Source organism: Pan paniscus, chromosome 9 (genome assembly GCF_029289425.2).
Source record: "Pan paniscus chromosome 9, NHGRI_mPanPan1-v2.0_pri, whole genome shotgun sequence".
Lineage (NCBI taxonomy): Eukaryota > Metazoa > Chordata > Mammalia > Primates > Hominidae > Pan > Pan paniscus.
Window position 1 is genome coordinate 122,335,108 of NC_073258.2, and position 11,970 is coordinate 122,347,077.

At 43.3% G+C, this 11,970-nt stretch overlaps 1 protein-coding gene across 1 annotated transcript in view; it reads left to right on the forward strand.

Moving 5' to 3' along the window:
- SORL1 (sortilin related receptor 1) overlaps positions 1 to 10,152 on the forward strand; it is a 180,368-nt gene extending 170,216 nt beyond the window's left edge. Inside the window, exons 46-48 of the mRNA XM_003819971.5 lie at positions 1,556 to 1,748; positions 4,028 to 4,240; positions 5,969 to 10,152. Coding sequence (XP_003820019.3) covers positions 1,556 to 1,748; positions 4,028 to 4,240; positions 5,969 to 6,036 — 474 coding nt within the window. The 3' untranslated portion in view covers positions 6,037 to 10,152. The remainder of the gene's footprint in view (positions 1 to 1,555; positions 1,749 to 4,027; positions 4,241 to 5,968) is intronic.
- The last annotated feature ends 1,818 nt before the right edge of the window (positions 10,153 to 11,970 follow it).

Genomic DNA, 11,970 nt, shown 5'->3' on the forward strand with positions numbered 1-11,970 from the left:
AACGTATGGGTGGTTGATGTTGTGTAATCTCAATTATTTTCTTTATAACCTTTATGTATTTTACAAATGATCGACACCAGATATCTATTAGTTGGAAGGTAATAACTGCTGGCTTATAGGAAAGAATGCGGGGATGAGATTCCAGGCAGGTATTGGGAATCCCAGTTCGGCAGCCAGTCGCCATTAGGGGATCCTTCCTGGGTGGCTGGAGCCCGGCTCTTAGGTTAAGATTCTAGGTTAGTATTTCGTTCCTAGTGGAGGGTCTGGCATAGGCATAGCATGTCCTTCTTCCCTTCCTCTGACAAGGAGTTCAAAGAATTGTATTAGTCCGTTTCCACAGTGCTAATAAAGACATACCCAAGCCTGGGTAATTTATAAAGGAAAGAGGTTTAATTGACTCACAGTTCCACATGGCCGCGGAGGCCTCTCCATCATGGTGGAAGGCAAAGAGGAGCAAAGCCACATCTTACATGGCGGCAGACAAAGAGAGAATGAGAGCCAAGTGAAAGGGGAAACTTCTTATAAAACCATCAGATCTTGTGAGACTATTCACTACCATGAGAACAGTATAGGGGAAGCTGCACCCATGATCCAGTGATCTCTCACCGGGTGCCTCCCACAACACAGGAGAATTATGGGAGCTAGAATTCAAGATGAGATTTGGGTGGGGACACAGCCAAACCACATCAAGAATAGATGGGTCAGTGGTATTGGGATCAAGAGACTGTGATTATGCAAGGGGGCCCAATATGTGGCTAGAGAAAAGTGATGGAGTCTTTTCAGGGGGATGGTGGAGAGTGTCAGTAGCTTTGACGCTGGAATAGTTGGGGATCAGCAGAGAAGTCAGGTTGTCAGCCCTCATCCCAGCTAGTATCCTGGGCCAGGGCTGTCCCCAGGATGGCTTTTCCCAGCACCAGAGTCCAGGGCTGTAACTAGGAAGACATTTCATCCTCTCCTCCAGTGAACAGGGGCCTGAGCTGGCTGCAGTGCTTCTGATTTCAAGGCCAGGTTGTTGGGGGGCTGAGATCAGCTCAGAAGGAGCTAGAAAGCAGGGAGACAGGAAGTGAGCTGACAAGGTCATTCCTACATATTGTTCTGGGGACAAATGTCTTGTCTTTTCTAATTGCAAGTTCCCCTTTCTCACCCCATTGCTGGAGTCCACTGCGACCTGGATTTATTATTAGTCAAATTCCATTATGGCAAACTGTTCAGATTCTTGGTGGCATTTAATATTGCTTGAGACAGGCAGACTGCTGAGCAAATCTCTGAGTGTGGCTTTGTTAAAATGACTTTCCTGAGGGCCACAGTTTTCATTTCCACAATATAGCTTGTAGGGGGGGTGTGTGGCAGTTATTTGAGATATTGGAGATGAGAAAATTTTCATTTTCTGAATCCAGTATCTCAGTGGTAATGTAAAAAGAACAAGGAGAAACCCAGGGCGCTTTCGCGTCTGTAGCAGCCCGCAGTGAGGAGCTCACATAAAGATGGAACCAGTAATAGAGGCTGTCAGTTTCCATATTCGACCTCCTGAGCAATCTCTTGTGTTTGTTTTCAGGGCTATGAGATACACATGTTTGATAGTGCCATGAATATCACAGCTTACCTTGGGAATACTACTGACAATTTCTTTAAAATTTCCAACCTGAAGATGGGTCATAATTACACGTTCACCGTCCAAGCAAGATGCCTTTTTGGCAGCCAGATCTGTGGGGAGCCTGCCATCCTGCTGTACGATGAGCTGGGGTCTGGTGAGTTGCGATTGCTGCCCGTTTCTGTCTTCAGTTCTAGGGAAATAGCAAGAATGTCATATGGTTTGATGACCATGTGTCTTTCTAAAACACATGGAAGATATTCTCAGCTTAAAAGAAAATAATTTATGTATCAGTTTGGTCAGGTAGTGATGTATTTAACAAATACTTCCTGAGCTGAACATGGTACAGGAAGCTGAGATTACAGGGGGACCGGATTCTGAACATAAAGTGCAAGAAAGGCAAGGCTTTGTTTAAAAAGGGAAACTCAAGGTTCACAAGAGTTTCGTTTGTTTTTTGTGGGACTTCTCAGCACCTCTAACATGCTAATATATCCTGTGGATCTCCAAGCCAGTAGATCATCTCCTTGTCATGGATTTTACATGTAAAATCATATAACTGATTTTACAGTGCACACCTCTGCCCCGCCCCGGCTTCATCTTAGCTCTCAGCATAAGCTTAGGACTGGAATTTGCCCTGGGATCTCTGTCTTATGTCTTATGCTGGGCCATGCTAGTGATGGAAGAGAGGACCCTTCCGTTCATACAGAAAGTCTGCTTACATTATAGTAGTTTGGCCAGGATTTCAACAAATGTTTTGCCACTGGTCTTTTTTAGTTCCATTTACTCTCAGCCAAGAACTAACCAGTGCTCAAGCCAAAATCTTGTGTTAGAGTTGTTAAATGTTCCGTCTCATAGTGTTTCTCAGGGTGAGATCTCGTGCAATATTTATCCTTGGCACCCCCCACTAAGAGAGGGAAACACTGCCTGCCACTTCCCTTGGGAGAATCTTAACATATTAGAGGTTCTAAGAAGGTCCTACAAAAACCAGCCCAACTCTTGTTGACCTAGTATTTCCTCAACAGAGCCCCATTTTTAGGCAAAACTAATTGGCAACCTGTGAAATATGCTTTGGGAAAAATTCCTGTGCAGACCCCTCTCGGCCACCTTTATGGAACCAAGGTTGTCAGGCAGAAGGGCTCTTGGCCAACATCTTGCCCCTTCACGTTCACCTTCCCCTTGGAAGTGGGGTGGGGGAGGGAGGGCACTCGTTCCTGGAGCTCCCAGCCTTCATTGTGCCGACTTCCTCTTCACTGCTCCAGCCGAGCACACCCCCTTCATTAACCACTGCACAGTTGGAATAGGTTGGAACATATTAAATAAGATGTTGCTAGAGTTTTTTTTTTTTTTTCTGGCAAGGAAATAATGAAAGAAATGTAAATACAGACACGAATATTGAATTGTTAGATTAGGTTTGCAAGAAACGATTGTTCTCTGGCCCATCTTGATGAATACCCTGTCAGGGTGAATGCCTGGGGAGTGACAGAGCTTTCTAGTGAAGCAGAGACCTGGCCTGCGCCACCTCTCCTGACACCAGGGAGCAACCCTGAGCCTGTTGAGGCTCCTCATGGAGACCTAGACTGAGGGAAGTCCAGTCTGTTTCCTTTGCCAAAAACTGATTCCTAGGTTTCATTTTCAAGTTCAGACTTACCCTGGGATTTTTAACATGAAAAGTCTACCGTTTTCAAGGAGACTGGCCCCTACCCCAGCAGGATGGGACGTGGGGCATGGCTTTGCCCTAGAGCCCTGGTGGTACAAATCTATTAGTGAATCATCACAGAGCCTGTTTGTTTAAGTCAATAGGAAGGGGCCATCTTTGTTAGGTTATAAATGCCGAAATGGCTTTGCAGAGAACTTTAAAAAATGTTAAATGTATATGGAAAGTTGTTTTTCTCCCTCACTCTCTTTTTCACTTAAGTGAAAAACCTCATAAAACTTCATGAGCTGTTAAGTCTGTATTGTGGTGTAGGAATCTCGTTTGTATCACTTAATGGAGCTTCAGGTAATTGCAGTTCAGAGTGACTTTGGTGCCAAGTAGGGGGAAATAATTGCAATCTCGTTAATTAGTGGTCTGATTTCACATCCTCTTATGTAAGGCAAGCAAGTGGTCTTAAGTAATAATGCTAATGAAATCAATGTTGATACCCCAACAAAGGTCTCCCTTCCAAGAGATTATCTAAATAACCAACAAGGCAGTGATTAGGAGTCTAATGTAATTACCATATTTGCATGCACAAGGCCCTTGGTCTATCAGCTCATGGCAAGTAGTGGGGAAGCAATCAGGCATCACACACATGCAGAAACGTCTCACACCAGACAGGCAGTTTGCGTAGCTGTGGCGATCGCCCAGCTTTTTTTGGTGGGTGGGGCCTTGAGGAGTCATCTGGTCTGTTCTCCTGCCCTCAGGTGGGCTTATTGGTGGGAACTTTGCCTTGGCAGGTGCAGATGCATCTGCAACGCAGGCTGCCAGATCTACGGATGTTGCTGCTGTGGTGGTGCCCATCTTATTCCTGATACTGCTGAGCCTGGGGGTGGGGTTTGCCATCCTGTACACGAAGCACCGGAGGCTGCAGAGCAGCTTCACCGCCTTCGCCAACAGCCACTACAGCTCCAGGCTGGGGTCCGCAATCTTCTCCTCTGGGGATGACCTGGGTAAGTGGGGCAGGGAGAGTCGGTTCTTCCTCCCAGGGCTGACCCCCACGCAGCCAATGACTTGATTAGGAAACACCCACCTTCAGCTCCTCTTTTGACCCTGGAGGAGCTCTTCATCAGCCAGCGATTTGATTCCATGAGTTTTGGTTAAACCATTCAGAGCCCTCACTGTTTAACTTTTAAGTTAAATTAAAATGTTGTATTCTCTTTGATTGTGTAGTTCTGGCCTGAAACAGGGAGCTTGCCCCAGGCCTTGAGACTCCCAAAGTATCGGAAAATCCTCAAGAATATCTGACCCCTGTCTCATCCTTCACTGAGCTGGAGGTCTGACATCTCTGGAGATCCTAACTCAAGATAAAAAATAATGCTTTCCCAATCAGCTTCTATCAAAGGAGACCCTTTCCATCTTGCTGTTTCTCTTTCTGGTTGCTAGTGTAACCTCACCAGCCATTCTTTTATGTACCTTACCACAGTGGTCCCCAACCTTTTTTGCACCAGGGACCAGCTTTGTGGAAGATAATTCTTTTTTCACTGGACCAGTGGTGGAGGGGGAAGGGTTGGGGGATGATTTCAGGATGAGACTGTTCCACCTCAGATCAGCAGGCATTAGATTCTCATAGGGAGCGCTCAGTCTGGATCCCTTGCACGCTCAGTTCACGATAAGGTTTGCGCTCCTGTGAGAATCTAATGCTGCCCTGATCTGACAGGAGGCGAGGCTCAGGCTGTAATGCTCTGACTCAACACTCACAGCCTGCTGTGCGGCCCCCCATTCCTAACAGGCCATGTACTGGTACTGATGGCCCTCGGCCCGGGCATTGGGGATCCCTGTCTTAACACATAGCAAGGGAAAAAGTAAGAAATTTCCCGTTTTGAAATCTTTGCACAATGAAAACCCTAAATGCTAATAGAGATAGTAAGATAGTAATATACTAAAGTGGGTGTGTTACGAGGCTTCCCCAAACTTAGACTAATGACTGTGAATGTACAAGTTTATTTTTTTCCGTTAACTAGTTACAATTATTTATCTATGTTTATAAAGACATTTGTATATTCCCCTTCACTGATCATGTGATGTTAGCTCTGTTCCCTTTCCTTGTCAGTTTCCTTTCTTGCCTAATAAGCCGGCACCTGGACTGCCTTGTGTGAATGGGGTGGCTTCTTTGCTTCTGCCGTTGGAGGCAACAGGAGTGGACCCATCATCATGCCCTGCGATAGTCACTGAGTGTCGGTCCACACTTGGTGACACAGGATTATACCGGGTGTCACAAGGGGACAGCCGTTAGTCTGGGAAGCTGTCCTCAAAATGCTTAAACTCCTCCCAGATCCTTTTCCTCAGAGCACTTTGGGTTCAGAAGAGAAAGCAGACACTGAAGTTCACTGTGCTAGTGTAGGGTATAGATAACTCAAACTGGGGAACCCAAACTACCCACTTAGCTTTTGAGTAGGTAATAAGAGTCTTCTCCTGAGAAGCTTTGTTTTCCTAATTTGGCTACGTTCAAATGACCACTAAAATAAATGTGAGGATCCATCGACGGGTAGAAGGTGGCCAGGAGGGACAGTGGGAAGCTGGGCTAGGTTTCACAACTGATTATGGTGGCTGCCTGGCTATGGCATTGACCTTCTCAGCTAGAGGGTTGTGGTAGGGTTGAGGGGTGGGTAGAGTGGTGGGATGTGGGGTCAGGTTAAAATGTGTTGGAACTCACCAAGGCCTGACTGTTTTGTCTCTAGGGGAAGATGATGAAGATGCCCCTATGATAACTGGATTTTCAGATGACGTCCCCATGGTGATAGCCTGAAAGAGCTTTCCTCACTAGAAACCAAATGGTGTAAATATTTTATTTGATAAAGATAGTTGATGGTTTATTTTAAAAGATGCACTTTGAGTTGCAATATGTTATTTTTATATGGGCCAAAAACAAAAAACAAAAAAAAAAAAAAGGAAAGAAAGGAATGAATAAACTTTGTAGTAATCAACTGTGAACTTCAAACCAGGTTGATTTTAGTAACCCAATTGCTTTGATTTGACATTAATGTAGTCTTACAGGGCTGTGCTTGCTGGGCATGCTTTTACGTCTGTGAGATAATTTCGGTTCAGTAAATTGGCCAATCTTTTTATTTTTCTAAGACACAGAAATGTATTTAATAAAAACCTCGAGAGAGTGATGGGTGGAACCCCTTCTCCTTGAAAGTGTGTACAGATATTCCATTTTGTTTGGATATAGTTTATAGGAAAGTGTGTGGGTGTATTATGGGGGAAGGTTTCTTTATGTTATTTTGTTAATTTATTGGGACTCTGTGTAAGGCCAGGCTTTAGTGGTCATTAGACACCACATGTGTTATGAGCCCCTTACCCATAGGGTTGGGGGTGGGAAGAGAAGCATATTTTTTTGCCATTCCGGAAGCAATCCATTTTTATTCACTTGTGTGTCATGTAATGGTCTTTGGCAGGAGAGAGCACTGAGTCATTGCTGGAGTTCAGTTCAACAGAGCTGCAGCTTGGGAAGCCCTGTAAGCCCACAGCTTCCTCTCTTATATTAATTGATGGAATTTTACTGTATGTGCCTCTGTACAAGATGTAGCTTTGAGAGCTACAAAATGATAACACTGCTTTATTACACACTGGTTTCATTGTCATTGCAAAAACTTACCCTGGTTGTGGGGGAGAGTTCTAGATCTGTGCCATGATCCATACACTGGCTAATAGAGTACATAATTTTTCCATTTTCCATTTTTTGTTTTTACTTACTACTGAAGGATCTCAAATGTAAAATTATGTATTTGGTTTGAGATGGCCACTTATTGTCCTTAAAAATCCATACTGATATATGCAGTCATTTTGAATTGGACAGTGCCTTCTCTTTTTTTTTTTTCCCTCTTCTTCCATCTCCCTCACCCATGCCCCCACCCAATCTAAAGAGACAGTGCTGTACACTCTCATAGAGATAGAGAAGATCTAAAAAGTTGAGACTACTCAATCCAGTTAACAACAGCAGGAGCACTAGAGTTTGTTCATTTATTCTCTCTGTAAAACAAGCTGTGCTTTTTTTCTTCTGCCTTTAAAATGCCACCCGTGTATTCAAACCATGGCCACTTGATAGTTAGTAGAATCCATCGTGGGCCGATGCAAGCCCTTTAGGCTTAGTGTTGTAGGCACCAATGTCGAGCATCGTTGTGACTTGTACTGTATGATTCTCACTGAAGAATTTCCTTTCAGCCAAGAAGCAGTGAGGTCTGGGAATATTCCAAAGTCATGTCTCTGAATATGTGTCCTTGATATGCAAGCTTTGTAAAACCCCATCCCCGCTTAGGTGCGAGGCATCACCTTCTCACAAGTGTTTAGTTTCTTTTAACCACAAGTATCATTCTTGGGTGATAATATAGTTTCATTCTACTTAGGGATTGTTTAGAAAACAAAGAAAGAGCCAATTAAATTTTTTAGTTTTTGAAATTTTTATTTATATGTATACTTAGATGAGTATTTTAAGCTGTCGACCTTTAGTTTGCCATACGGGTAGGACTGTATTTCATTTTAACAACTGGTGGTAATGATAAGCCTTCTTCTAGCGTATTTTCTCTTCTTTCCTGTCACTCTCCTTTTTTAAGTTTTTTTTTTTAAAGACTGGAATTTTTTTTGGCTTTATCTTGTCTTACCGTAGAGATTTATTCAAAACTCTAAGCCCTACCACCTCCCCTTTAATAAGCTCTTTAAATAGTTGAATCATTAACAACCTGGTGGGAGGCAAGTCATTTAATTGAACCACTAGGAAGTGTATTTTCTTTTCTTTTTCTGCCAACTTTTTGGTGGCATTTGTAAAAGCTGATATAAAAGGCTCTGAGATGTTATTTTCAGTTATTCCATAGGCAAGCCTTTTTACATAGCATATGTCTCCAGTTGGCAGCTTGAGATATTTCCGAGCATCCGGTTCTAGCTACCAGTGCCTCCCAATGCTTAGTGCACAGTACTGTAGACTGGCCATCACCCCTCTCCTTGGAAAATGCCACTGTGCTGTTTGAAAAAAAGCAGCCTTTTAGGGCTAGAGTATTTTATATAAACAGAAGAGCTAAGTTCCTGAAGACTAAGCTAGATAGCTGCAGCTATATGTAAATTGTATATTTTTATGAACTTTTGAAGCACACACTCCTGTTTCCCTCTGTGTAGCTTTGTGGGGATTTCATGTATATATGCTGTCTGAAAGAATCCAGAGGTTGGAGTGCCAATAGAAAATGAAAACAAATGCCTTGTACTACAGGCAGCCTTTGAAGGTGACCAGATAACTGTCTTCACTGTGACCAATCGGAGTCCCTGCTTGCTTGTGAAGAAGGGGCTTTTGTACCTTGTTGGAGGTGCCACCTCAGAAGTTCACACTGTGCAGGAAAAAGGTTTTATTCTCTCCTGGCATACATTAGAATGTCAGATGCTTGCATCCATGTGGACCACGATGGGCCTCTAAAAATTGGTGGGCAGGGGGTTTGCTTATGAGTTTTCTCTGGAAACCGGTTTTACTCCTGGATGTATTGAATGCCCCTTGAGCTTTATGAGATACGAGTCCACATGGATAAAATGTTAGAGAGTGGAGTTCTACAGAGGATTCCAGGAAGAGGCCATGTCTGTGCAGTCCTAGTTCCAGACAGGTGAGAAGCTCCAGGAACTACTGGCTACCTTGACAAGCTGGGTAAATAGTTATCATTCTGGGTAACTGGTTGAAACTCTGACTTTTGGACAAGTAATTCCTGGGGTTCTGTCTTTGGTAGCATCACCAGGGATATTTGGGTGGGACAGACAGAAGACACACAGCTGCCTGTTCTCTCCTGCCCATCATGTTTGGCCCACTAGATGAAGCTGTACTCAGCAATTTAGGGAATGTAACCCTTCTCAGAACTGGCCATTTTCAGGGGAAGCTTGGGAGAGCAATAGTATGGTGAGCCCCTTACAGATGAGCGCCTACTCCTCCTTGGCGAATGCTGCCTTCAGATGCTCACCAAGTGGTCACTGCATCTAGTAAGATTATATTTCCAGTACACTTCCTTAGGGCAGAAACACCATCCTGTCAGGTTTGGTCAGTCCCTTCTTCATGAAGGGAGTCATGGTGAATTCCTGAAAATTTTCTTCTTTCTGCAGACAGTTGGATGAGTCCCTTAGAGAAGGCATCCAGAGACATAACCAAACTGAATATCATCCCATATTGATTTTAGGAATTGACTCTCAAACTCTGTGCAGAATCTTGTGTTGGGATTGTATCTTGACATTCCTGTTATGTTATTTTTCTTAACTGGAGTGTGTGCTGCCTTTCAGGTACAATTTTTGTGTAATAAAAGCCAGTGCATTAAGTTTATATAGACTACTTTCTATGCAAGACTGAGATATGGAATAGATAGCAAGAGTATGTACCGCTGGGTACATGGACAGTAAGTGTGTTTTCAGATGGAGTACCAGCACCGAAAATGGGTTGAGGGAGGATGGGTTGTATGTATGTTTCTGCCCACTAATTTTGAGCAGCCATATTATGAATTAAATCATCACAGCCGAGTAATAACCCAAGAATGGTATTAGTTTCATGTGTAATAGCTCAAATGGAATAAGCATGAATGCTGGAGTGGACCATTATCCTCAAATATTCTATGTCACTTCTCATTTAAAGACTCTTGTTATGAACTATTAGAAACTTTAGGCAAAATCAAAAGTATTTGCGGCAAAATAAAGGCCTATTCTACTCTTATTTAAAGTGAAACACTGTATACTTGTTTCTCTCCAAAGTGAAATTAAGTATTTATAATTTCAATTGCCTCGATAAGTTTCCAAGTCACTGAAATCTGCTGAAGGTTTTACTGTATTGTTGCACAACTTTAAGATAATTTTTGTCTCAATGTCAACTTTTTTCACTGAATAAAAATTTAACTGGGTCAAGAAAACACCTCTTTGAAAATCCACTGTCTCTGTGTGTCTCGAGTTGTTCTTTAGAGCGCAATAAAGATGGCTGACGCAGTCTCCAAACCCCATTTGATTGGTCTGTTTTAAACGGATGTTTATTTCATAGATGAGAGAACACCAAGGCCTGGAATAATTTTGTTATTAACAAGCTGGTCTCAGATGGTGGATCCTTGAAGAACACGATGTCTTTGTGTTGGTTGAGGAGGGGGGAGATGTGCTGGCTGTTTTGAAGTAAACAGAATTATTCCGTAGGGACAATGACTAAAGTGGCTCCCTTAAATTTGTAACTACGTTTGCTAAGAGACAGTTTGCTAAGACGGCAATTTTCAAATCTAAGAGGCGGAAGCACAGCAGTATAGATGAGCTGTGTGTCTAAGAGCACTTCTGTGGGTTTCCATAGACAGTCTTGTGAGGAGCGCTGTGTGTACCTATTATGGGCAGCTGAATGGCCATGGGCCTGTAAGTCAGGATTGGAGGCTGTGGAACTGGGTGGGGGAGGGAGGCAGGTTTTTAAGAAGTTAACAGGTCTTCTGGTATGCTGCTTTTGTTTAGACACTGAGCCAGAGCCAAACCCTGAAGTATTATCATCCGGTTTTGTGAATGAAGAAAAGGAGGCATAGAAAAGTGAAGTAATTTAGGAGAAACCAGAGCATAAAAGGCAAAACCAGCCTCCCACCCCAGGTGTTTCCGATCCCAGATCCTCTTCTGAATCACGACGCCACAGCGCCTCATGTCACCATTCAGTGTCACAAAGAACACATTAGTCCAACACATTGCACCAAGCGAAATCCCAAGGGGAGACCTACCACCTGGGTGAGCCTCCTTGGTCATGGCCTCATCCTTAGGTTTTCAGGCTTAGATAATTTTTGTCAACACATGATAGTGAATTCATCTCTCATGGCCAAACACACCTTAACCAAACTCAGGATGTTGATATGCAACGTCATAATGTCCATTTGTTAATTCACCCTGGGAAAGTGTCCTGTCCCTTACAATGTCTGCATGACCAGTGCATTCTCTCCCTGTAGGGAGATCTACCCCAGGAGCCAGTCACCACCAGAAGGTTGCTTGGAGAGCAGGGGCAAAGAGTTTTAAAAGTAAGAGGGATCTGGGTTATCATAGTGGTTGCCCAATAAATACTGAATGAATGAACAAAGGCTTGACACTCCACAACAGGAATAATCTACTCCATATAAACTTAGTATTTGAAGCCGTCAGATTGCAACACCCTGTATCCATTTCTAGTTAAAAAGATCTTGCCAATGGGATCTAATACTTTAAGTCCATGCACTGTGGTTCCCCTGGACAGGGCTTGGGCACTCCCACATCGGTCACTCTGACTCATCTCTACATGTCCTGTTGTTGAGTAAACTCTCCCACTCATGAAAACATTCTATAGCAAAATTAATGCATTTGGACTGAGTTTGAATCGAATCTTCCTGGCTAAGAGCCAGATTCTGACTACATCCGTCAGCTATGATTATTGGGTTCCCCAGCCCACAGCAAATTGAACATGGGTTGAGGCTGCTAAAGGCAGCTACTCCGAGGACAATAGAAGAGAAGCCACGAGTTAGAGTTAGACTGCTGGAAAACCTATGTGAGAGATAAAGGAACTCCAGCAAATATGCTTATTGGGAATATTTGGCATAAAACCAGAGTCCTACACAGTAAGTAGCCCATCCAATTAGAATAATTATCATTCCCTTCCGTTGAACCCCTGTTCTTTGGTAGTGACTATGCTAAACTCTCTCTCTATATATATATATAAAACAACATCTTTTTTCTTTTATGGGAAAGATTA